This window comes from Schistocerca serialis, chromosome 2, assembly GCF_023864345.2.
Source record: "Schistocerca serialis cubense isolate TAMUIC-IGC-003099 chromosome 2, iqSchSeri2.2, whole genome shotgun sequence".
Lineage (NCBI taxonomy): Eukaryota > Metazoa > Arthropoda > Insecta > Orthoptera > Acrididae > Schistocerca > Schistocerca serialis.
This window is the reverse complement of record NC_064639.1, coordinates 743195747-743223082: the sequence shown is the minus strand read 5'-3', so window position 1 is coordinate 743223082 and position 27336 is coordinate 743195747. Positions and strand designations below refer to the sequence as shown.

At 42.4% G+C, this 27336-nt stretch overlaps 1 protein-coding gene across 1 annotated transcript in view; it reads left to right on the top strand.

Annotated features, from left to right (window-relative positions):
- Window positions 1-26463, top strand: part of LOC126455685 (C-type mannose receptor 2-like) — a 45050-nt gene extending 18587 nt beyond the window's left edge. The window contains exons 4-6 of the mRNA XM_050091450.1: window positions 7421-7672; window positions 11592-11981; window positions 26112-26463. Of these exons, the coding sequence (XP_049947407.1) occupies window positions 7421-7672; window positions 11592-11981; window positions 26112-26278 (809 nt within the window). The 3' untranslated portion in view covers window positions 26279-26463. The remainder of the gene's footprint in view (window positions 1-7420; window positions 7673-11591; window positions 11982-26111) is intronic.
- The last annotated feature ends 873 nt before the right edge of the window (window positions 26464-27336 follow it).

The window sequence follows — 27336 nt, the reverse complement described above, 5'->3', positions numbered from 1 at the left end:
CTTGAAAATTTCTTTTATTGCCATCATTGCTTCTTCGATAGATTGAAGAGTAGGGGCGAAAGACTACATCCCTTACACCCTTTTTAATCCGAGCAGTTCGTTTTGGTGTTCCACTTTATTGTTCCACCTTGGCTCTTGTACATATTTATATTACCCGCCTTTCCCTGCAACTTACCCGCGTTTTTCTCAGAATTTCGAACATTTTGTGCCATTTGACACTGACGAACGCTTTCTATAGGTCGACAAATCATATAAACGTGTCTTAATTTTTCTTTTAGTCGAGCTTCCAACACCAGTCGCGTCAGAACTGTCTGTCTGTTGCCCTTTCCTTTTCTAAAGCCAAACTGTTCGCCATATAAGGGATCATCAGTTTTCTTTTCCGTACTTATGTATATTATTGAATTATTGTATATAATTTTCCACCTTGGCTCTTGTACATATTTATATTACCCGCCTTTCCCTGCAACGTACCCGCGTTTTTCTCAGAATTTCGAACATTTTGTGCCATTTGACACTGACGAACGCTTTCTATAGGTCGACAAATCATATAAACGTGTCTTAATTTTTCTTTTAGTCGAGCTTCCAACACCAGTCGCGTCAGAACTGTCTGTCTGTTGCCCTTTCCTTTTCTAAAGCCAAACTGTTCGCCATATAAGGGATCATCAGTTTTCTTTTCCGTACTTATGTATATTATTGAATTATTGTATATAATTTTCCACCTTGGCTCTTGTACATATTTATATTACCCGCCTTTCCCTGCAACGTACCCGCGTTTTTCTCAGAATTTCGAACATTTTGTGCCATTTGACACTGACGAACGCTTTCTATAGGTCGACAAATCGTATAAACGTGTCTTAATTTTTCTTTTAGTCGAGCTTCCAATACCAGTCGCGTCAGAACTGTCTGTCTGTTGCCCTTACCTTTTCTAAAGCCAAACTGTTCGCCATATAGGGGATCATCAGTTTTCTTTTCCATACTTATGCGTATTATTCTTGTTAGCAATTTTATGAGTGAGTTGTTAAGCTGGTTGTCGCACTTACCAACTATTGCAGTCTTCAGAACTGTGTGGATGATGTATTTGGTTCAAATGGGTTCAAATGGCTCTGATCACTATGCGACTTAACGTCTGAGGTCATCAGTCGCCTAGAACTTAGAACTAATTAAACCTAACTAACCTAAGGACATCACACACATCCATGCCCGAGGCAGGATTCGAACCTGCGACCGTAGCGGTCGTTCGGCTCCAGACTGTAGCGCCTAGAACCGCACGGCCACTCCCGCCGGCAATGATGTTTATCCAAGCATCATATGGTATATCGCCAGACTCATACACTCTACACACCTACATGAGTAGTTGCTTTGTTGCCAATTTCCTCAACGATTTTAGATATTCTGGTGGAATGTTACTATTCCGTTTGTCTTATTTTAACTTAATTCTTTCAAAGCTATTTTAAATTCTGATCCTAATACTGTATCCCCTGTCTCTTCTATATTGGCTTCTGTTTCTTCTTCAAACACGTCATGACACAAGTCTCCCCCTAATACAGGCCTCCATTGTACTATTTCCACCTATATGTGTGTCCCCAGCATTTAACAGTGGAATTCCCATTGCACGCTTATTATTATCACTGTAGCTTTTAATTTCACAGAAGGTTGTTTTGACTTTCCTATATGCTTAGTCAGTTCTTCCGACAAACGATTTCTTCACATTTTTCATGCAGCCATTTCGGTTTAGCTTCCTTGCACTTCCCATTTATTTCATTCGTGAGTGAGCTGTATTTCTCTATTCCTGAATTTTTCTGAAGATTCTTGCACCTCATTCTTTCATCGATCAGCTGAAGTATTTCTTCTGTTACCCATGATTTCTTCGCAGCTACCTTCTTTGTAACTATGTTTTTATGGCCCTTTTTAGAGATGTCCTTTCGTCTTCAACTGAACTGACTACTGAGCTGTTCATTATCGCAATATCTATGCCCGTAGAGAATTTCAAGGATATTTCTGCTATACTTTTTACTTCCAAATGGTTCAAATGGCTCTGAGCACTATGGGACTTAACATCTGTGGTCATCAGTCCCCTAGAACTTAGAACTACTTAAGCCTAACTAACCTATGGATGTGTGTGATGTCCTTAGGTTAGTTAGGTTTAAGTAGTTCTAAGTTCTAGGGGACTGATGATCACAGATGTTAAGTCCCATAGTGCTCAGAGCCATTTGAACCATTTTTGAAAAGGTGCCAAAAACAATAAAAGTAAAATTATTAAAAGACTGATAGGGTTTAAAAATAGTTACATTTATTATCTGCATATAATTACAGATTCAAATATGTCAAGGTCGATCTGGCTGGCCACGGACATAGGCAGTTGAGCACTATGGGCGGTAATTGTTTTATATTACCAAATGATGGAATGGACTTTATACGAAGCCGTATGCAGCTGTTGTGGTGTGTGCGTGACTTGTCGATATGCAAGCAGTGTGGCGTGGTGTCACACGACTATTGACAGACAGTTGGCAGCTCCTGTCTACTCGTCTCCGTCCACACATCTCCTTCCCCGTGTGACCATAGCTTCACAAGTGACAGACAGAGCAGCTTAATTCACGTCCTGCCCACTGTCTTGTCTTTAATCATACTTCAGGTAAAACTGCTCCCCAGGGTTTAGCATGGCGCTACTGCCCTGGCCACAGTGGTCTCTTGCAGTATTCTGATGATCAAGCGGCGTCTTTTATCTGCAGTAATTAGTCTGAAGAGACGGCATCCGAGTCAAACTGGGAAATTTAGATCAGGTAACGAGAACATAAAATTGTTCAACATTATGAGCAAAGACAGAAAGGAAAACCATCCGACATGGAATGGAAGCTATGGATGTTATAAAATGAAATTGAACATCGGAACGAATACATGAATCAGATTCAAAATATGAAAACCAAGTAGAAAACTGACAAACTTTCAGGATCCGCAGTCAGATTGCTGTGTACGAATCACCTAGTATAACTTAAACTACGGAAAAAATTACTGCGAAATGTATAATAGAAACCCCCTTCAAATGTCCGTGTTCGGGTCTTGTGTTATTCTTCCCGTTTTCTTGTCATTTACATCACAGAATTTATTCTTGTCACTTTTGGGTTGTTAGCCAAATCCCATGGTGAATGATCGACGCTAGAAAATTACAGCCTGCTCGTCTTCGTTGCAGGCTACTGAACGTTCTCATCTCAGTTCGAAAAGTTTCTGGATCGCGACAGGTGCAGATCATCTGAACTCAGGCGTCACAGTCTCCCTTGTGTGGTACATTAACAATGTGTTCCACATTTCCTCTTTCCACACACACACACACACACACACACATACATATATATATATATATATATACCGGGTGCTCATAAGTACACTGACAATTTTCCGAGTGCTGCAGTGTGGGCTGTATACATCTCAACATCGCAGACTTACATTGTCTGCCTAACACACGTCATGTAGACTGTTTATCATATACTAGATAGACATAACGCCAAGGCATTATGCCTTGTATTCTACTTGCATGGTGTTACACGCCTGAAGTGGACAACAATCGACATAAAAATAAAATTAATTCCAAATGGAATCAGAAAAAAGTTAAGAAAGTGTGTTTTTTATGTCCTCCTGCACATTCTGGACCTTATCAGGGTGGTTCTTGAGGCAAGAAAATATTTCTAATTTCTCATAGAGACAGACGTTCTTTACTTCGTTAACATTATGATATATAGTCATATGATAATTAATATTTTCAACAATATGCCGAATTTTTTATAATGTACCCAGACTGCAATTGTCTTATTTCGGTTCCTGTGCTTTTAGAAGTTAGTTCTCAATTTTATTCTTGCGTGGACTACAGGGGTTGTACAAAATATGGAAAAACTGCAAGAAATGCATGCTTGAACATAACTGCAGATGGCAGCCACCGTTGTAGTTTGCACTGCTGTTTTGAGAGCCAACGGCACCCGTTGCTAGTGTCATTCGTGGTCAGAGCGGTGTTGTGTGAAGTTGTGAGTGTATTACGTCTCAGATAACTGAATTCTAACGTGATGAAACTACTGTTGCTTGAATGGTGGGTGCTTCCATAACCAAGGTAACCGAAACGTTCAGTGTTTCAAGAGGTACAGCATCGAAGATTTATACCACACATAGAAAAAGCGGATAATCACCGTCCACTAAGATAATTAAAGAGGCTTGTGACGCAAAGTAGGACGACAGCTGTAAAAGTGATTGCAGAACTGAATGTCGATCTCCAAAATTCTGTCAGCGCCAAAAGAACGCGAAGGGAGATCCAACACAGGGAACTGCAGAGCGAGCTGGAATTCCAGAACCACTCATCAGTGATTCAAACACCCGTGACAGGGAAACTTAGTGCCGAGGCCATAAGACCTGGACGATGGAGCAACAGAGAAATGACATTTGGCTGTATAGGTCTTGTTCCACAAGATTTCCACCTTCTAACAGAGTTGTTCCCTGGGCCCCGACATCGTTGCTTTGTAATGTCGCATTTTGCTGGATCAGGCCCATCCCATGCTACAATCTTTGTTCCCCAATAGTGATACTGTGTTCCCAGACGACAGGGCCCCCGTCCACACAGCTCGCATAGTCCAGAATTGCATTTCTGAGCATGAAGATGAATTTCACATTTCCCCGGACCGCTACCACACAAGATCTCATTATTATTGAACCTTCGGAGAGAAGGATGTGTGATCGCTATCCAGTTATATCACCGTTACCTAAACTTGCCGCTATTTTGCAGGAAGAAAAGTATAAACGGGGCAGGAAAATGAAAACTGGACACCCACCACAACAGGACCACGGATTGTTTCCATTCAGAAGTAATTACCCCACGTGTAAAGACATTTATCCCACTGGAAGAAGAGACGATCAGTTCCTGTTTCGTAGAACGCGGTCGCCCGCTGACGAATCCACAACCGCACCTACCCTTGCATTTCCGCATCCGTCTGAAACCGATGTCCTCGCATGTCTTTCTTCAGGTCGCCAAAGATATGGAGGTGAAGGATAAGGACTGCACACAGGATGTTGCAGTGTTTTCTAGCGAAATCGCTGAAGCCTAGCCGATTGGCACTGTGGGGGCGGGCGTCTTGAGTTTGTGGTGCGTCGCAGTTTCTGCAAATTCATAGCGCTGCGCATTTATTGATGTTCCAAGTTCGAGGAACTCGACGAGCAGAAGGCTCCTACAGTCAAAGAAAGAAGTTGTCATGACTTTTCCGTTACTTCTGTGAACAGCTATGGATTTCTTTGGCAGGGGACATATGGGATGTTTCCATTTTTTGCTTTACCGTTTGCTCTCCTGCTGTCGGAATGCTGCCGGATGGATCATCCTGTTGCACGATAACATCCACTCCAACATAGCAGATCGGTTGAAGGCTACGCTTCTGCGAATTGGTTAGGGAACACTGCAACATCTCACGTAGAGTACGGATGTTTCGGCGAGTGATTTTCGCATCTTGGCCGACTTGAGGAAAGATATTTGTAGATGTTGGTTTCAGCCGGACACGGAAGTGTAACTGTGTGTGCGGTTGTGATCCGTCAGGAGCATCCCACTTCCTACGAAACCATAATTGATCGTCTCGTCTCCCAGTGAGCTAAATGTCATAAAGAGTGTATGACTACTTTTGAATGGACCCATTCTGTGGTCCCGTTATGGCGGCTGTTCGGTTTTCATTTGTCCGACCATCCTAATATTCCCTTGAAAATGATGCAGGATCTGCATTTATCCATTTGCAGACAAATGGAACCTCTTTTGAATGTCAACTCTTTTCCTACACCGTATTAGGCATGGTAATGTATTGTGTTACTGATGTTTCCAGATTTATGTCCATTCCTTGTATGCAGAAGTGTTAAAAAATTGGCAAAAGTAATCTCGTATACATCTTGTAGGTCATATATTGTTTTATTTTTAAATAGTATACTGTAAATTCTTACCCAGGGGACTGTAAGATTTGAATTCAATTGAAAAATTACTTGTTTTAAAAGAAGGTGGTTCAATCTATTTGATGTTCTGAGCTGACATCGAATGGCAGTATATTTGGATCTCTTCTTTACAGTAATAAAACAGAGAGTGTTTTCGTGCTTACAAGTATTTTCTGTGACTTTAATTATCTAAGTGCTCCCTTGTTTTCTGACTTAGGGCCATACCGATTATTATGAACAATATGTCTCAGGATTTTCGGTTCATTGTGATGTCTTCAGATGACTTCGATGGTCCAAGTAGTCTGTGAATCACTGACTGGAAGGACACAAATTAGTATTTCTCTGAAAGACAAGATTTATAATATTTGATTGCGTCTGTTGTTGTTGGCTCCCAGAAAATATGCAAATAATAATTACAACCTGATATGGATATCCACCCTTCTTCATCATTTTCAATAGTAAATTTCACGTAGGGATGCTGTTTATTTAACATGCGGCGCAATACTTAAACCTCTTCTCAATTTCCGTCAAATGTGCAGCGTCGATCAAAATTGTATCATATGCATATATAATATATTTCCCTTCAATTTCTGACTCATTGTTTAGTTACTATTTTTTTGGCCAGTTCACTAGCAAGACAACATCACAAAACTAATCCATTTATTGCCATATTGTTTGCCAAATGAAGTGTTGCATGTGAAGTAATTTTGAGAAAACATAAATGACAGTAATTCATTCAGTTGAGTGACCTCTAGCATCCTTAGTTCTCAATGGTGTAAAAGGACTTTCTTTAGTTTCTCGATGCGTTCCAGAACAGGAACATTTATGTACAGATAGTTTCATCTAAGTAGCAGAGCCTAAGATTGTCAGGGATATGGCCCTCTTTTATCTCTGCAGTGAATTCACTTGCATTCTTGAACACATGGTTGATACTGGATACATCCTGGGATACTTACTGTAATACTTCGCTGCTGGGCGGTGAGGACACGAAAGCGAACTATGAGAACTTCAGATTCACTTATTTTACCATGATTCTTGGTCCTCAGAACGAAAGCCATGGACGGCAGGTAATATGATTTACCCATATCTCTATTGTAGACTTCTGCGATGTGAAATGTCCGATAAGCGATGACGTCCAGGCTGTTAAAACTTTCTAGCCCTGGAACTGTCAACTTAAGGTCCACGGACGAGTGCTACGGTTACCCAGCCGTTACCAAGCTGCAAGGTATCACTGTTGCTAGTAGTAAAGTTCAGAACTCCACCACACAACACTGATGTGAATAGCAATATTGTCTACTGTTTTATAAACTGTAAGGCGGGTACGCCTTCTTCTCCTATAATATCGTGGCATCTTCAAGTACCAATACTCGTTAATGATGTGAGCTGTGCAGTGCGACTATCATTTACCGGTGTCTTACACCACAATGATGCGTATCGGACCTAGGGTGAAATGCATCGATATTGAACTGTGATGTTCCAGCTGAGGTGCTGGACACTCCGCGGGGTTACCGCTACGTACCAGGCTACGCACTCATCAGGCTGTCCCGCATATTCATGACGTGGCCGGCAGCCAAGAAGACCTGCGAGGACGAGGGAGCACAGCTGGCAGTACCGCCAGACCAGAATGCCTTCAATGGGCTGAGGCGCATCTTCTCCACTGTGCAGGGGATATGGTACGCCAACATTGGAGTCACAGATCAAGTCAGCGAGGGTGTATTCCTGGATATACATGGTAAAGTCGCCTACAGTGTTTTGGCTTCTGCAATGTTCCAGTTCATTAATTAGGCATGCTGTTTAAAATCCTGTAGGTCACAGTCATTGTTTACCTTTGTGTACGCTTATCTTTCCTTGACTAGGTTTAAGTTTGCTGTTGTTTTACTTTGATTGAGAGGAGATACATTTTCTTACAATAAGATTTCTTCAAATTCAGGTAACATAAAACGATGTATAAAATGTGCTATATTCCGTGGAATACCCGGAGAAATGTCTATAGGATGCTTGAAGATCCCATCAGATTGCCGTATACTTTTTCACTCGTATATGTAACATATTTCGTTGCTAATGGGAAACCTATCAAATATTCGTAGAGTCAGCTTTTACTTATACTACTGAAATAATAATTCCCACATAACTGAGAACAGACGAGATCGTGCAGTGGTTGCGACACTGGACTTATAATCGCGAGGAGTGCTGTTAAAACCTTCGTACGACCACCGAGATTTAGTTTTCACCGTGACGTTTCGATGTGTTTGATACTCACCAACATGTGGTCTAGTGTTGAGATTTTGCGAATGCTTCTATATTTATGTGCTTAGGGGAGGCACTATCTCCATCTTGCTGTATGTGGTAGGGTCTTCCGGATTCTGAGTCTAATAAACAGCATTCTAAGTGATACTACGCTCAGTCAGTACCATGAAGATACTTGGAAAATGCAACGTGAAAGCCATCTTCTGATCACTAGTGAAGGCAGAAGTATTTTTTCTCGGCCAAGGATATACTGAACCTTTACGTACCAGTCAAATATAGGCAACCCCTTTCAACTTGGCCACTGTTGCAACGGACAAATCCGGGGTTATATCCCGAAAGTTTACGAGCCGCGTCATAAGTGTGAGGGCTTGGGACACACAAAGAAATCAGCAGCGGCCGAGCACAAACTAAGTTCAGCACATACGTTTGATTTTGAGAACAGTAAATTGATGTGCTCAACCAGCGCCTATTGAAAAAGGATAATAAAGGAATGTAGAAAATAAGGATCCATGCGAAACTTGTCACTGGGGACGAAGGTTAGCAACTAAGTTCGGTATGGAATTCCACGTTACATTTACACGCCGAGAGAACAGCATGCGAGGCACGGCCATACGGAGAATGGAGCACAAACTCCCATACGTGCTAATCACACAAACCCCTGTTGTTCCTTAGCCTGGTCAAAGGAGCAGCAACCCAACTATTATAAATGTGATAGTAAATGTACCATCTCAACAATTTGCTGGAAGATAGTGAGGTTCATAACGTATGGCCATCGATGCTGAGAACTTCAGTAACGGGCGAAAGGAGGCACCAGTAAACGGTCACATGGACACGGCTGTTGATGTCAGGGTGTGTTTAAAACAGACCACTCTCAAAGAGCCTGACGTTCCACATCATACTATGCTCTGCTACAGTTCTCTCGCCGACGCTGCGCTGGCTTTTAACGTCGACTTACCGGCTGGAGTGGCCGAGCGGTTCTAGGCGCTTCAGTCTGGACCCACGCGACCGCTACGGTCGCATGTTCGAATCCTGCCTCGGGCATGGATGTGTGTGATGTCCTTAGGTTAGTTAGGTTTAAGTAGTTCTAAGTTCTAGGGGACTGATGACCTCAGAACTTGAGTCTCACAGTGCCTAGAGCCATTTGATCCATTTTCAACGTGGACTTCTCTTTCGGTGCTCCCAGGATGGCCTGCGTTGTATGACATCACAATAACATGGCACATACAACAATTTTCGAACTGTCCGTGTTATTTGTACAGCAATAGAAACTGTGCAGGTGTAATAAACATGACGCCCATGAGAACGTCGTGGTTACTGCCACCATTTTGGAAGATCAAGAACTTTTCGTCAAGGAAATGACCGACATTCGAGCGTTTGCTCAATCTGTATTGAACTTTGCTCACACATCATTTTATTAAGAAATAATAAATATTGGACATGACAAAATACGTTAAATGTGTTTGGTGTGACACACATCCAAGGAGGACGACGGTTCAATCCCGTCTCCGGCCATCCAGATTTAGGTTTTCCGTGATTTCCCTAAATCGTTTCAGGCAAATGCCGGGATGGTTCCTTTGAAAGGGCACGGCCGATTTCCTTCCCAATCCTTCCCTAACCCGAGCTTGCGCTCCGTCTCTAATGACCTCGTTGTCGACGGGACGTTAAACACTAACCACCACCACATCCAAGGACTAACACAGGTCAAGATTTCTTCTGTTCTTGTAAATCCAGAAACTTGCAGGAAACATTCCTCACACACAAAAAAAGAAAAGATATGTGGACATGTGTCCGGAAACGCTTAATTTCCATGTTAGAGCTCATTTTAGTTTCATTCCAACGTGATCAAATTGTAAATTTTCACAATCAACATGTGTGGGCTGACGAGAATCCGCACGCAATTGTGCAATCACGTCATCAACACAGATTTTCTGTAACCGTTTGTGCAGGCATTGTTGGTGATGTCTTGACTGGTCCCCATGTTCTTCCACCTACGCTCAATGGAGCACGTTAACATGATTTCATATGGGATACTCTAACTGTGCTGCTAGAACATGTGCCTTTACAAGTACGACACAACATGTGGTTCATGCACGATGGAGCTCCTGCACATTTCAGTCGAAGTGTTCGTACGCTTCTCAACAACAGATTCGGTGACCGATGGATTGGTAGAGGCGGACCAATTCCATGGCCTCCACGCTCTCCTGACCTCAACCCTCTTGACTTTCATTTATGGGGGCATTTGAAAGCTCTTCTCTATGCAACCCCGGTACCAAATGTAGAGACTCATCGTGCTCGTATTGTGGACGGCTGTGATACAATACGCCATTCTCCAGTTCTCCAGGGCTGCATCAGCGCATCAGGGATTCCATGCGTGCGACGGGGGGGGGGGGGGGGGGGGGTGGGGGGGGGTGGATGCATGTATCCTCGCTAAGGACATTTTGAACATTTCCTGTAAGAAAGTGTTTGAAGTCACGGTAGCGCGTTCTGTTGCTCTGTGTGTTTTCATTCCATGATTAATGTGATTTGAAGAGAAGTAATAAAATGAGCTCTAACATGTAATGTAAGCGTTTCCGAACACATGTCCACATAACTTATTTTCTTTCTTTGTGTGTGAGGAATGTTTCCTGAAAGTTTGGCCGTACCTTTTTGTAACACCATATAGATGTATATATATATATTGCCACAGGCCGAAATTGGCGAGTAATGTATAGTGACATTACTGGCCAATTTCGGCCTATGGCCTTTTTAGATGTGTTGCATTGGTGAAGCGCGCCACGTATCTAAAAATCTATTTCATACTACGTGGGAACAGATACCTGTTAACTGTAATCGCCAAGTGCTAGCGACGAAAGGAAGTTCACGCCAGTCCATGTGTCGAGGTGAGTCAGCAGTCTTGTACAGCCGCAAGCCGGTTCATTAGCAGCAGGCCGCTCGCTGCCTGTGATTAGTCTGGAGGCTGCCGCCTTGGGCATCTATAACCGGCCCAGCGCCTGTCAACTGCGGCCAAACTGCTGCAGCCACGCCCAAGGTGGCGAACTGCAGAAATCTTATCACAGCCAGCCTGTCCACCCACCTTAGCGATCACTAATCCAGGCCGCTACAACTGTCAGGATTTGTAGTTCATCTACAGCCGCTTTTCAAATTCAGTGAGACCGCTGATAAATGTCTAGCATTTTTATCATAGTGGTTTTATTTCCACTCTAAACAATCTCAAGAAAACACAAGTAAAGTGCAGATCTACTTTAGCATACGTCAGCTTTCCTAATGTTATTTTGCTGCTCCACTGCGCCCAAGATCATTTGTCTGCTTCTTTTGCAATAGCTGCCGCACGACTTCTACTGCCATCTATGTTTACGATGGCTAACCTAAAGCTGTTTCTTAATGAAACTCCTTTACTACTCCAGGTCGACCGGTGTCGTATCTTCCATGGCAGCCTAATCAGCCCGACAATTATGGAGATCAGGAGGACTGTGTCGACTTCAATATTGTCGGTTTATCGAACGACGTGAATTGCGAGAATCCAGCGCCATTCTTCTGCGAGCGCAGGCTTTCGGTGGGCGTACCACCGGCCTATGTCTGGCTGGACGACGCAAGCCGCTTCTACAAGGTGCACACGGAGAAAAGAGTGTACGCAGAGGCAGCCAAGTTGTGCCGTTCCGAGAACGCTACGCTCGCTGTCATTGACACGTGGCGCCGTGGTGAGGCTCTACTGGGCCTCCTCGAGCCGAAATATGAGTTCTACCTAACTGGCTTCACGGATGAGGCTGTTGAAGGTGACTTCGTTACTGAGAAAGGTTCGTATATTATGTACTTCTTGAGTGATTCCATCGGATACTCGACACATCTCATCCAAAGTAGCGTAGTATTGCAGCTGTATCGAAGCTATGCCGGAGGTGTAAGCGTAGATATTGTTGTATGTAGTACCTTAATATGTACGCTTAGCACTGTGTTCTCTATGTCGAACAGTCTTCAAATACAAACTTTTAGGAACTGAGGTTTCCTGCACAATGTTTTCTACACAGTCATAATCCACTACTAAGTGGGCAATACCTGTCGGTATAGACAAACCGTTTTGCGTCCACGCATCCACACTTCAACACCCGATATGCTGCCCAAGGGAATATAAGTGTTCATGGTTTGCTCTTGTACTTAGAGGTACTTACTAACCTAAAGAAAATACTTTTATTGGTTATAATTATTAATCTGTAAATGACGTAAATACTGATGTAAAGTTGTTCAGTACACGTTCCTTAGTCATCAATAGAAATATCTGCACCTATATCCGTAACACCCCACATATAACCTGTTCTGATTGATCCTTGACGTCTACACTCCAAAATGCAGCACAGAAAACCAGTAAAGTTTGTTATTATTTCTAGTGCTGGAACTATATTCTCTGAGATTCAAGAATTACATAATAAATAAAAAGTTCTTAAATTGTTATTGGGTTCTCCACCTTTGGATTACTGCACTGACTTAAAGAGAATTTTACACAGACGCTTTTCAGTTATATTTACAAAGCATCTTCTGTGGTCATATTGCAAATATGGAACATATTTGAACATATTCAGTTGTTTTAGATTAAAAACAGTAATTCATTTATAAGCCTAGCGTGCAGTTTACTCACACATATTCTTCAAACCAATGCATCTTTCTTCTTTGTTACCGGAGGTTGACCTCGGAAGAAACTTCGTATATATGTGTAATGAACCACTGATTTATAGAATATGTGAACAAGAGGCAGAAACACTGAAAGAAAATTGCACGTGCTCTCTATAAAAAAAAAAAAAAAAAAAAAAAAAAAAAAAAAAAATACGGTTTTTAACCTAAACCAAAAAAATTTGCCAACATACGTATCCATATTTTCAGAATGACCACAGAAGGTGCTTTTTTGCAAATAAAAGTGAAACGCGTTTATTTAATTGCTGTAAGCGTAAGACAGTGACACCAGTAACAATTGTTTTTAACAGCAGCTGCGGAAGATGGCTATGGAAAGAAAAATAACTAGGACTTCATTTAGCTCAAAACAACGTTTTACTGTACTCTTAAGCATCAATCAGATATTTAATAATAATACCCTATAGACTGAACTTAAATGGAAGGAATCTGTTCTATAGTTAAAAAGAAAAAAAAAAACTTGTGACCACAGATCATTGCATAGCCCACAATGCAAGATTTTACAGAACTTTTGGTCTTTTGGACTAAGCATATCACTGATTATTGTCATGCCAGAATACTGGTGATGTTTGGTTTTCAGGGCGCTCAAATGCGCGGTTATCAGCGCCCGTACAAAATCCAAATCTTTACACAGTCTACACTCGTCACTTTCACGAATGATGATGGAATGATGCGGAGAACACAAATACCCAGACTCCGATGGAGAAAATCCACGACCCGGCCAGGAATTTAACATGTGACCCCGTGATCCAGAGGCAGCAATGCTAGCCGCTAGACCACGAGCTGCGGACATTTTACAGTACTAACGTGGTTGGTGGCTAAATTAATGGAAATTCATGTATTCCATGAAGCCACTCAAGTTTAACATTAGTGCTTAACTGTAACAACGAGGCGAGAGGAACAATCATTACAATTGGACTCACGAATGATGGCGGTCGAGTTTAGGCTTGTTCTGTGCCCTACGTCACGCATTCTCCGACAACCAATGAGCACTCAGTATTGTTGTGAGCGCTCTGCAGTGAATGCCGTAGCTAAGGCTAGTATTAAATGTGTTCGTAGCGAGTTGCTTAGTGAATTTCTATTTCATATGTAAGATAACGAGAGACATAATTTGCTGGAAACACGCTCTCTTCAAGTTCAAAGCACCGACTTGCGCGTACGCAACTCTCGCTTGGAATCGGCAACAATGCAATCCACGTCCGTGCCTCGTGACATGCGCGAATCGCCATATTTCGTGGATCAGAGTACAGTGATAGCCTCAATCTTCTGTACTGAAAAGTATCGGCTGTTAACATGACAACATGTTTCAAAACGCACTGCAAATTAAGCTCCCACACACAATAAAAGCGAAGTAGCTCCATCAGTTTCGAGAAATAACTCCTATTTTATGGAATTAAAAACACGATTTTCCCTCTTTCCTTTTTCCTGTATCAGCATAGCAATAGTAGTTGAGATTCTTAGCTATCTATAGCAGTCCCGCCGTGAGAATCAAACTAAGCAAGGTGCCTCCGAATCTACCAGGTGATCAAAAACTCAGTATAAATTTGAAAACTGAATAAATCACGGAATAATGTAGATAGAGCGGTACAAATTGACACACATGCTTGGAATGACATGGGGTTTTATGAGAACAAAAAAAATACAAAAGTTCAAAAAATGTCCAACAGATGGCGCTTCACCTGATTAGCGTAACAAACTAAGACAAAGCAAAGATGACATTCTTTACAGGAAATGCTCAATATGTCCAGCATCATTCCTCAACAACAGCTGTAGTCGAGGAACAATGTTGTGAACAGCACTGTAAAGCATGTCCTGAGTTATGGTGAGGCATTGGCGTCGGATGTTGTCTTTCAGCATCCCTAGAAATGTCGGTCGATCACGATACACTTGCGACTTCAGGTAACCCCAAAGCCAATAATCGCACGGAGTGACGTCTGGGGACCTGGGACGCCAAGCATGACGAAAGTGGCGGCTGAGCACACGATCATCACCAAAAGACGCGCGCAAGAGATCTTTCACGCGTCTAGCAATATGAGGTGGAGCACCATCCTGCATAAACATCGTACGTTCCAGCAGGTGTTTACCAGCCAGGCTGGGGATGATGCGATTCTGTAACATACTGGCGTACCTCTCACCCATCACGGTAGCAGTTACAAAACCAGAATCACGCATTTCCGCGAAGAAAAAAGGCCCGATAGCGGTAGATGTAGTAAATCTAACCCATACCGTGACTTTCGCATCGTGCAATGGAGTTTCCACAACAGTTCTAGGATTTTCGGTAGCCCAAATTCTGCAGTTGTGGGCGCTGACAGACCCTCGGAGCGTGAAATGAGCTTCGTCAGTCCACAACACGTTACTCAACCAGTCGTCATCTTCCGCCATCTATTGAAACGCCCACACCGCAAATGCCCTCCGCTTCACTAAATCGCCAGGTAACAGTTCATGATGCCGATGGATTTTGTACGGATAGCATCGGAGGGTACGCCTCAGTGACAACCAAACAGTAGTGTATGGAATGCCGGTGCGACGTGTGACTGCACGAGCGCTGACTTCCCCGTGCATAGAGGAACCCGCTACTGTCTCCATTTCTTCCTGAACTGTCTCAACAGCATTACGCCTTGTGCTCGGTCGGCCACTACGGGGTCTATCGTCTAAACGACCCGTGGCTTCGAACTTCGAAATCATTCTCGCCATAGCTGCATTTGTCAACTGACCTTTACCCGTTCGAATCCCCTTCCTATGGCGATAGGAACTAGCACATTCCCCATTCTGATAATAAAGCTTCACTAAAAGCGCCTTTTCAGGTAACGTCAACATGCTGCGGCTACTGGCGCATCTGATTCTCTCTCTCATTACAGCTCCTTTTACACATGATTGTCATGCGCAGTCACTGACGTTTTGCTGTCCAGCGCCCTGTGTCGGACATTTTATGAACTTTTTTTGTTCTAATAAAACCCCATGTAATTCCAAGCATGTGCGTCAATTTTTACCTCTCTATCTACATTACTCCGTGGTTTATTAAGATTTCAAATTTATACTTACTTTTTGATTATCCGGTATGTTTTGGCACGCAACTGCAGAGTGGACAACGTGGGACGGACCATTAACCAAAGTTATCAGTAGGTACTTAACTGTGGAATCTCTCAGAGTCTAACGGGGCCAGTTGGAAGCAAGGAGCTGGTAAATGGTCAGGGCGGTCTGTCGATTTCCAGAAGCCGTGGGAACTTGAGCACGGCACGTGTGTATGAGGGTACACCATGTGATGTAAAGCGGAACTGACTACTAGAAATCACGAGAGGCGCAACCGCCAGTATAAAAGGAGGCGGGAGAACTATCTTGGCAGTAGAGAAGCAGTAACAGGTAGCTCGAGACAGCTCATTGACTTCGAACGTGAACTAGTCAGTAGATTACACCTGAGTAACAGTCTCATCAGTGGCATTTCAGCCCCTCTGAAGCTGCCCAAGTCGATTGTTGGTGATGCAACTGTACAGCGGAAACGCGAACGAACAACCAAAGCTAAACCAATACCAGGAAGACCTCATGTAGTGACTGGTAAGGACCACAGAGCAATTAAAGTGGGTGGCTGCAAAAAATCACGTGAAATCACTCGCGAGTTTCAAAGTTCCAGCAGCAGTGCGCAGGGAGTTAAAGGGAATGTGGTACAGCGGTCGAGCATCTCCTTAAGCACCCATTCCTGTAGACAGTGGTACGAGACGCCTGAAGTGACGCCACTGGAAAATGGAGACTGTAAAGGTAAGATTTGGAGCGATGAAACACGCTGTACCTTTTGGCACTCCGACGGAAAGGTTTGTAATTGACAAATACCTGGAGAACTTCACCCGCCATCGTGTATAGTGACATTACAGAACTACAGAGGAGGCGGCGGTATGTGGATGTTTACAGCGCTTAAGAAAGCGTTAAATGTGGAAAGATATAAAGACATTTTACTGTTCTGTGTACAGTATAGGAACAAATCGGTGACTAAGGACAATAACACTGTTGAATTGGACTGCTCTGGCCAGAGACCCAACGTGAAACAATGGAACGCCTGTCGGATGTATAGGAAGGTCGACGACGTTGCAACCTCCGGCATCGAACATGACTACCTGCTCTTGTTTTGGCTTTTGACGAGTAATGGCCTGCCACTCCTTCCGAGACGTTCAGACACAACATTAAAACTGTCTCCAGCAGAGTCGAACCCGCCATAAAGGCGAATGATAGACACACCTCAGATTAAGGTTCACTATCAAGGGTCCAGATACTTTTGATTATGTAGTTTAAATGCAAAGTCTGAGAATCCTGTAGAACCTGGTAACATTTTTTGTGGATAACTCAACGTGTCATCTGAATGTTTCAATGGGATTTGCGTTTCTTCTATACACTGCCCAGTCACATTAATGTTGCAACCTGTGAGAAGTCTGATTAACCACGTTTTGTAGAGGGGGGCTCTGCGATATGTGCAGGAAGAGATTCCATGAGGTGCTGGCAGGAATGTGGAACCATGCCCACTCAAGTGACGTGCACAACTGCGCTAAGTTTCTCGGCTGAGGATTCATGGCACGTACAGCGCGATCGATGTGGTCCCACAGCTTCTCGATTAGGTTTAAATCCGTGGAGTTTGATGCCAGGGGAGCACAACATACTGTGACGCATGATACGCTGCAATTCTGCTGCTGATAAATATTGTGCCGAGGAAAAGTAAACTGCTTTTAGTTGTGGACATGGTCCCCAAGAATGGGTGCATACTTGTGTTGATCCATGGTGCTTTCTGGAATACCGAGGTAACCAGGAAATGCCACGAAAACACGCCACGCCGTACTCGCCAGCGGCCATGTGTCCGATGGAGCATAAAACGTGATTCATCTGAAAAGGCCACCTGTCGCCACTTAGTGGACGTTCAGTGGCAGTGTTAGCGTGCAAATTCGAGCCTTCGTCGGCGATGAACAACAGACATAGCCCCTTGGTTCGTGTGGGCGGTCAGTTGCTCAAGAGTTGGGTGTCTATTCGCCCCTAGACATCCCTGTCGTCTATGGGACGTGGTGCTCCACGATTTCCCAAGCGCTGGTTTTCGACAGCGCCATTTTCCCATGCGCGGTATGCTTTAATCACGGCGGCACTTGAGTATTAATACTTTACAGGAAGCATTTCAGGAAATAATTTACATTTTCAGTTGTGTTTTGTCTGTGTACAATGCCACTTTCCGGATTTTTTTGAAGAGTTATGATCCTCATCATTCTGTTGTCTTTACTGTAATGAATAAAAACTCGCAGACTGTAGCTGATTGTCAATCTTTATATTTAGTTACCGTGAAATCTTGAAGCGCTTTTACTTACAGCTTTCTTGGGTCCATTTGTGCAGAGATTGACACATATTAAACACCACACACAATTATCTGTGCACAATGTACATCGAAACAGCAAACTTACGTAAACAAACACACTGATATTCTTTAGATGTAGTCAACAGAGATAATGCTATAGGTCTTCTACAGAGTATGATACACTTTTGTACAGTATGTATTTATTTATAATCTACATACATCTAGTGTCAATGATTACTCACCAATACACAGTTAAGTGCCTCACATTGGGTTCATCGAACCACCATCAAGCTTTTTCTCTACCGTTCCACTGTCAAACAGCGCATGGGACAAACTAACGCACAAACATTTCCATGCGATCTCTGATTTCTGTAATTTTATTATGATGATCATTTCTCCCTATGAAGGTAGGCGCCAAAAATATATTTTCACACCTCGAGGGGAAAAAAAGTGACTGAAACTTCATGAGAAGATCCAGCCGCAATGAAAGACGCTGTTTTAGTGATTGTCGCCCCAATTCGTGTATGATATCCTCGACACTCTCTTTTTATTTCGTTATAATATGGAACGAGCAGCCGCTCTTTGACCTTTCTCGATGTGCCCCGTCAATCCCATCTTATGCAGTTTGCACAACGCACAGCAGTACTCCAGAAGAGGGCGACAACCGTAGCGTAAGCAGTATCGTTAGTAGACCTGTTGCATTTTCGAAGTGTTCTGCAAATAAATGGCAATATTTTGTTTGCTTTCCCCATAACACTATGTATGAGATCACACCAATCTAACGTTTTTGTAAGTGTAATGCCTGAGTATTTTCTCGAATTTTCAGTCTTTAGATCTGTGAGATTATTCTGTAACGAAAATTTAGTGGATTCCTCTAAGTAGGCCGCAATGTCGCGGACTGCGCGCCCCCTCCCGCCGGAGGTTCGAGTCCTCCCTAGGGCATGCGTGTGTGTTGTTCCTGGCGTAAGTTAGTTTAAGTAGCGTTTAAGACTATGGACTGATGACCTCAGCAGTTTGGTCCCTTAGGAATTCACATATTGGAACCTTTTTTTTTTCCTTTTAGTAATCATGTAGCGTTCCGAGTGGAGGGATATGAACCATGGGCTCAGACGGTTCTGCGACCGTGTAGGCTGCACATTCTTTGACTTGCGCCATCACGAGGTGGGCTTTAGAGTTTCCCTTCGGTCGGGCGGTCACTACACACAGGATTCGGCTACATGTGTAGCGGCGGCCGTGCGGGGGAGTCTTGGGCAGTTTCTTAGGTTGGAGGTTCTCGGGAAACTACAGAAAGGGCGTCAGTTTAAAAGAGTGCAGGGCAGACACAGGAAGATAGGCCTAGCAACAATCAGTACTGTAGCTGAAAACTACCATTGTTCTTTTGCAAAGTAACCAGAGCTGCAAACGCTCACAGTCTGTCCTGTCGACGATGCTACGGATGGTGAGCTCCGCCTTCGTCTCGCATGCAAGACTTTACCATTTCAACTAACCACCCGTATCGAGAGAGAACCTCGTCCGCTCCAAAACTCCAAATTATGCTCTTTATTTAGTCAATGGAGTAATCTGATATTTTGGTCTACTTTTCAAATGGTGTTGTGTTTTGTGCATGTGTGTCGCTATTGCGGACTTTTGTCTGTTGTGTGTGTGGTCTCTAATGCACTCTGTAGACCAGTTGTTGACATCAGACCGTGATAAAATACACTGACGGAAGAAAAGTGGCAGCACCAAGAATGAGTTATGAGACATAAAGTTGGTATTTACATCTCAAATTTTCTACCAGTCTTTTCAAAGTGGCTGTATTCACACCACTGTGAGGAAGCAAATCGGGTACCCTTTAAGTACACGCCTTAACAGTTGTGAGTGTTACTTACCTACGAGATTGGACGTGCTGAGTTGATGTTACCCAAAATGCCTTTGGAGCGACAAAGAAGCCCTTATCAACACCCCACTGAGTTTGAACGAGGTCATGTCATAGGAATACGAGGAGCTGTATGTTCCTTCTGCGATATTGCAAAAAGACATGGCAGCAACGTTGTTACATTCCTACCACTGTACATGTCTGCTGACATCGCTTTTCACGTAAACATACGGTCGCAAGAAGACCGGGCTCAGGACGGCCAACTGCACTACCGAGAGGGAATACCATCATGTTGGGCGTATGGATCTGGTGCATCGTACTGCATCTGCAGCAGCAGTTTGAGCAGCAGTTGGCAGCACAGTGACTCAAAGCTATGTTACAAATCGGTTACTTCGAAGATAGCCCAAAGACAGACACCCTGTAACCTGCATTCCACGGACGCCAAACCATCGCCGTTTGCGACTTGAGTGGTGTCAAAGGAGAGCACACTGGAGGCCAGGGTGGAGGTCTGTTATGTTTTCTGAAGAAAGCTGGTTCTGTCTCGGTGCCAGTGATGCTCGTGTATTGATTACAAAAACAGGCCAGTTTAGGGTCTGCAAACAATACACTGTGTGCAAAACACAGTGGACTTACACTTGGAATTATGATCTGGGATGTGGTTTTGTACGACAGCAGAAGCAATGCAGAAGCAATCTTGTGGTTATCGCACCCACTTGACTGCAAAATTGTATCTGACCTGTTGTGTTGCCCTTCACGAACAGCGTTCCTGGGGATGTTTTCCAATAGGATAACGCTCGTCCAGATACAACTGTTGTAACCCAACACGCTCTACAACCGGTCGACTTGTTATCGTGGTCTACTTGACACCAGATACATCCCCAGTCAAGCACATATGGGACGTCATCGAACGGCAAATCCAGCGTCATTCACAAACAACAATAACCATCCCTGTACTGACCGACTAAGTGCCACAGGCATGGAGCTCCAGTCGCAAACTGACATCCGTCGTCTGTACAATACAATGCATGCGCGTTTGCATGCTTGCATTCAACTTTCTGGTGGTAACACCGGTTATTAATGTTATCAGCATTTCACATTTGCAATGGCCCATATCGCGCTTACATTAACCTCTGATCTTGTAACATTAACCATTAAAATATGTTACCTGAAAAAATGTAACACCGAAATTTCATTACACTACATTAATAATTTTTTGGTGTTGCGACTTTTAACCATCAGTGTATACATAAAAGTAAATCGTTACTTCTAGCACAAAGGTTTTTTTTTCACAAACAAACCCATTGTTTCCATTCCAGAGACATTTCAGAGACAATCGCTCCATCAAAATTCAATGTTACTGAAGGAATAACTGTTTTAAAGTTTAAAGAAATAGAGAAATTTTTGAAAGACAGTAATTTGAAAAGAGTTTTTATTTTCTAATTCACAACGAATATTTAACGCAGGAGAAAATTCATTTTTGCTTTCTTCTAAGGTTGCATCTTTCTCGGAAAGAGATGTCTATAAAATTGGGACTGTGTGAAAATAATGACGGTCAATGTTACAGGCAGATCCTTCACCCTTTGATCATTTTTAAATATTACAGACTGCCAAATAACTCAATAAATCTTCTACTGAACGAATGGTGAGCAGGTAAATCTTGGTCTGAATGAATTCACTGCAGACCTGTTGATACCATGGCTAACATATAAACAGGTCCTCCTACCAATTTTTTATGGACATGTCTCTCATCTCACTTTGAAAGTTTCTCAATAGTGGAGTGTGCCGTCTAGTGAGCTCAGCACATATTACAAAGCCAATAGATGTTTCTGCCGCTCACTTACATAAAATGGCTTGAAGGAAGGCAGTTGACAGTTATAAACGGGAAATGAACGTTACTGCCATTCGTAAATAAAATTTTGCAATTGCGAAAGACTTTGAAAAACCATTTGAAAGACTGTGTAGATGATGGTTTTAATGTTTGTGGCCTTTGTCTATTCACGTATCAGGAAATTCGTATGGCAAAATGTGCGACTCTGAACGCAGAAGGAATTGAGAACCATCTCAAATGTTTACCACGTTGCTTCTCATCACAGGCTCGTCGAACGTATTATAGGTGAAAAGAAAGCTGCCCGTGTCATAAAATGTATGGGGAAAGCTACAGGGTGCAAAGAACCAGAAAGTGAGGTGTCCCCATTCAGAATCCGTGAAAAAGTTAGGGGCATTACTGAAAAGTTTGAAATAAGTTGTAATATTTTTAAATCCAATAAACTTTACCATCAGCCGTACACTTTTAGATCTTGTATTTTATTTCGAAAGCAACCAGTTTCGGCAATTCGTTTTGCCATCTTCAAGCACCATACGCTTTTTTCGAATCAACAAGCTTATTGTATATCTCCATAAAACTGGATATCGTGAATCCCAGTCATGTGCAACTGATTCATACGAAAGCATGACAGTCTGTGAATCAGCTTCAACAATGATTGGGATTCACTTGTAATCGGTGCAGTATAATAAAAGTGAAACAAATGACCACTTGGTATTCCGAATGGTTTCCGAGATAGAACACTTTTAATGTACATTTCTATTTATTTTCTGGGTTATTTATTGTCATTGTTTACAATGTACCACAGTAATACTGATGATGTTGGGACGCACATTTTGATGCAGTACGCTTGTTGTCTATCAAGTCGGGAAACTATCTCAAACTGGCCATCAAAAAGTACCTAAGCTACAGCGCACGAGCGTCGCATGAGATTTTCAATATTCTCGTGATCTCTCCGCGCAAACTGTTAGTTCTAGACAAAAACAAACAGGACCTTCCTTGTAGCAAATTTAATTTAGTTTAATTGTGTACTGAGACACGTTTTCGTTGGAGTGTGTGGTTATCGAGTTATTAAAGAAAAACGTACAAAAGAGCTATTAAACGTGTTCTATCTCGGAAACCATTCGCAGTAGAGCAGATGTCCATATCAAGTTTGTTGTTCAGAATCACTAATAATATCACATCTCAAAGACTGTACATTTCCTCCTAACTCACTCTTTATGAGTGAGTGTGTATGTCTGTATAAGTTGCCAATTGATGGTGGGCATGAACACTTGTAATCGGCGCAGTATAGTTACGTTACGATGACACATACTAATTTTACATTTGACATGCCGATGCACAGTGATCTTCATGGTCGTGGGAAGTGTATACTCAATGTGAAGCTACTTGAAACGCTGATGGAGAACATGTTGTAAAAAATTTATAGCCTAAGATCAGATGATGATAGCATAGCTTTGTCGAAACCGGTCACCCAATAAAATGCCTTTTGAGAGATCATGGCTTGGGGAGTTTCCTTCATTTCGCATACATTGTAGATCACCCTCAAACTGGCCATATACAAGTACACAGATAGTCGGCCAGTAGCCCACAGATATACCACTTCAGTCGATTCAAGTAAACAACTAGGATTAGAGAAGCTGAACTTCTTTGCCGAGATCGCTAATAATAACCGTTCTTCTCGTTAACCGGTTTCGGCAATCAGTGTTACCATCTTCAGATCTTGAAGTAGTAGTAAAAGTATACTTTTTCATGAATTGGAAGGTATGTAACAGATTCGAGAACTGATGCGTAGAGAATTGACGCATGGGTCCGATTCCGATGATTTCGTTGTTTGGTCCCCCCCCCCCCCCCCCCCCCTCTCCCCGACACACACACACACACACACACACACACACACACACACACACACACACACAAATCAAGCAACCAAGTGATGCATCGGAATGTTAAAACTAAAACAACTTTTTACACAGTTAAAAGTGAAACACATGAACCTTTGGTCACAATTTTTTGTCTTATTAACCAGGTTTCAACACTTCTAAGAGTGCCTTCATCAGAATTTAGACATTTAAAGTGGTCTGTAACATAATTACAAATTTATGGGGAAATGACTTTCTCTGTCTTGTATTGTTGGTCAGTATTTCCACTTTTTATATATAAGAAATTTTTTTGCCCATAAATTTGTAATTATGTCATTGACCACTTTAAATGTCTAAATTCTGATGAAGGCACTCTTAGAAGTCTTAAAACCTGGTTCATAAGATTAAAAAATTGTGACCAAGGGTTCATTTGTCTCAATTTTAATTTATAAACGGTCACTGAACCAAGCAGCCATGCTCAAAAAAACTTTACACAGTTATTCACCACATACATTTGTCTTATGACATTCACACCAGAGCACATCAATGGAGTCACGGCGCCGCTACTGCCAATGATGCGCTCTGTTGTGAGTGGCACAAGGCACAAGTAAATGTATGAGCTAAATAGCTGTGTATACAGTTGTTTCAGTTTTCACATGACTTTATATATATATATATATATATATATATATATATATATATATATATTAAAAAATATGTTCTACTTACTTGCTAAAACGTGTTTGTATGCAGTAAGTGCGTCTGTTATGCTTTTGACGGTTGATGAATGCACGCGTATGTTCTAATGGCAAAAAGTTGTTTCTTATGTGATATAATTTGAATTTAATAATTTTCAGTTTTTTTACGTTAGTTGTAATGTGAACCCTTGCTTTCTGCCAAATTTAATGAGTCTTCGTCAACGGGAAGTGCCAATAGGTTTTGTTGAGTAAGTTAGCGAGTATCAAAATATGTGACATAAGTGGCTGAATCTTCTGATTGCGATGACTTAGAATCGTAAATATTTTACACCGCCAAGGGAACATATACCTTAGTAAGCGAAATAAATTTGAATTTCATACGCCCAACTGTTTACGAGAAAAAGGGGTCTTAGCAGACGGACAGACCAGCATACAGAGAGATAAAAAATGACAAAACAATATACAATTACAAATCAAAAACTGTCGGATTTTTTTCCTTTATCTATACTGTGAAACACTACTTTTTGCTAAATTTTGTGATTCCAGGTCAACGGGACGTATCGTATAGATTTTGTGGAGTAGGTTTGCGAGTTTCGGTATATGTGACATAAATGGCCGAATGTTTTGACTGACCCGACTTTGATAATTGAACGTTTTACACCACTAAGCTATCAAAGACTTCGGTAAGTGACATAACTTTGAACTTGATACGCCAGTCTGTTCAAGAGAGAAACGGGCCATAATAGGCGAACGGACAAACAGACAGATGGATGAAAAATGACAAAAAATATTTTTTCGTGTTGTATAATTGGAAGCTAACAATTTTTGGAATTTTTCCTTAATCTGCACTGCGAAATCCTACTTCTTGTCAAATTTGATAATTCTAGGTCAACGGAAATCCCCCTACAGGTTTTCATGAGTGAATTTTAAAGTATCAAAGTATCTGACATAAATGGCTGTATTTTTTATTGCATTGCCTTAGAAACTTACAATTTTTACACTGCCACGATACCATATATCTTAATATGTGACAAATTTGAAGTTGATACATCCACCCGTTCCTGAGACAAAAGGCTCTTAACAATAGGACAGGCAGACAAGCAGGCACACAGATGGGCAACAAAGTGATCGTGTACGGGTCCCGTTTTTACAGATTGAGGCACGGAACCCTAATGCGTCCCGATGCTACCCATACTTCAGCTAAAGCTATTGTAAATCGGTGTACTGTTTGGTACTCAGAACTGTTAAACTCCTTGTAACTACTAAAAACTATTTTTCCATACTTCTTTTACTACTATGACCTCTCTGATGTTTCAGGTACTTTCATTCTAATATGTTAAATAATTTTCTCAACCTTCTCTGTTACAAGTTTTGTGTCTGCTGATCCCTCTCTCTCTCTCTCTCTCTTCTTCCCTTCTTGTGTGTGTGTGTGTGTGTGTGTGTGTGTGTGTGTGTGTGTGTGTGTGTGTGCCTGCGTGCTTTTGTGTGTGTGTGTGTGTGTGTGTGTGTGTGTGTGTGTGTTTGCGCGTGCGTTTGATGTGTGTGTAGCCTGGGTGTGACAACTAACAGAGAAAATATTCATGATATGTCAGATGAGCTCTACATCCTTCGCAGGGTACTTATAATACAGTTACGTTTGTGTAGTAACCGAACACATTCCTTGCCTCAGTCACCCGTTTTCTTTTGACAGGCAGGCACCTAAGAGACATGGAGTACCGAGTGTGGAATCCTGGCGAGCCAAACAACTACGACGGTGGGAACCCCGAAAACTGCCTGGCTGTGTCCGGCAGGGGCTTCTACAAGGACGTGCGCTGCGACCTGGAACTGCCTTTCATCTGCGAGATAGCGCCCATGTAATCAGTTGTGGTTCCCGGAAAACGGTGTCTGAGAGGGCACCTCTCTACCCTTACCGCATATCAAAAATAAGGCAATGGAAAGTATGGACTGCCCTAGACCTCAGTATACCAATGAAGCCGAATGGAAGACTGAACACTTTTGTACAGCCGTAATGTGAATAAATGTTTCTCAGTAGGGCGTAGCAACTCTCAGTTTATTCTTAACTACTTTACGAATTCGTTGTATCATTTAGTTTTAGCTCCTCTCGTAGTGTGCTTTGGTGCTGTGGTGAGCAACGTAATCGTTCCTTTGGAAGCTCATACACACTATACAGTCATTATGCGCTGCTCCCGTCACTAACAGCTCTGCCGCAGTCGCTAGTAGCTCTGCGTGGACTGGGTGTATTCGAGGCTGGGAGGTAATCGTTTCTTTGGTGCCGGTTAATTGAGGGAAACTGTCGGAAGAATCAGCGATGATCAACCGCATAAGGATGGGAAAGACACCGGAAATCACTGCATTAAATAAAAATCTTGAGTATCCACAAACCGTGGGGCCTGTACCTGAAATAAAAATTGATCAGGTGCGAGTAGCACTCGCCCACTGAGGGTTCCATACACTCTTAATTTTGTATATGGACAGTTCATCCATCCTGAGAATCGAGGATCTCGACGATTTGTGCCTTTTGTAGACAATGGTACTGGCAAGATATCAGTCCCAGTATTTGAATTTAACTGTTGCCAAATTTCATGATACGACATCAAGGGAAATACCCTAAGGCTTTAATGAGAGAGTTTGCGAGTATCAGCATATGTGACATAAACGGCCGTGTCTTTCCACTGCACTGACTTACACGCTAACGTTTGTCAGACCCCCAAGGGCTGTGAACCTTAGTATGTGACATAGCTTTCAACTTGATATGTGTCTGCCATCATTGAAAAATGGTGTCTTAACACACAGTGGGACAGAAAGACACTCTGGTAACAAATGAAAACAATTTTTTTCGTATGATATAGTTACAAATTAGCCAAGTTCGAATTTTTCCCTTTTGGTTATATTGTGAAACTATGCTTCTTGGAAAG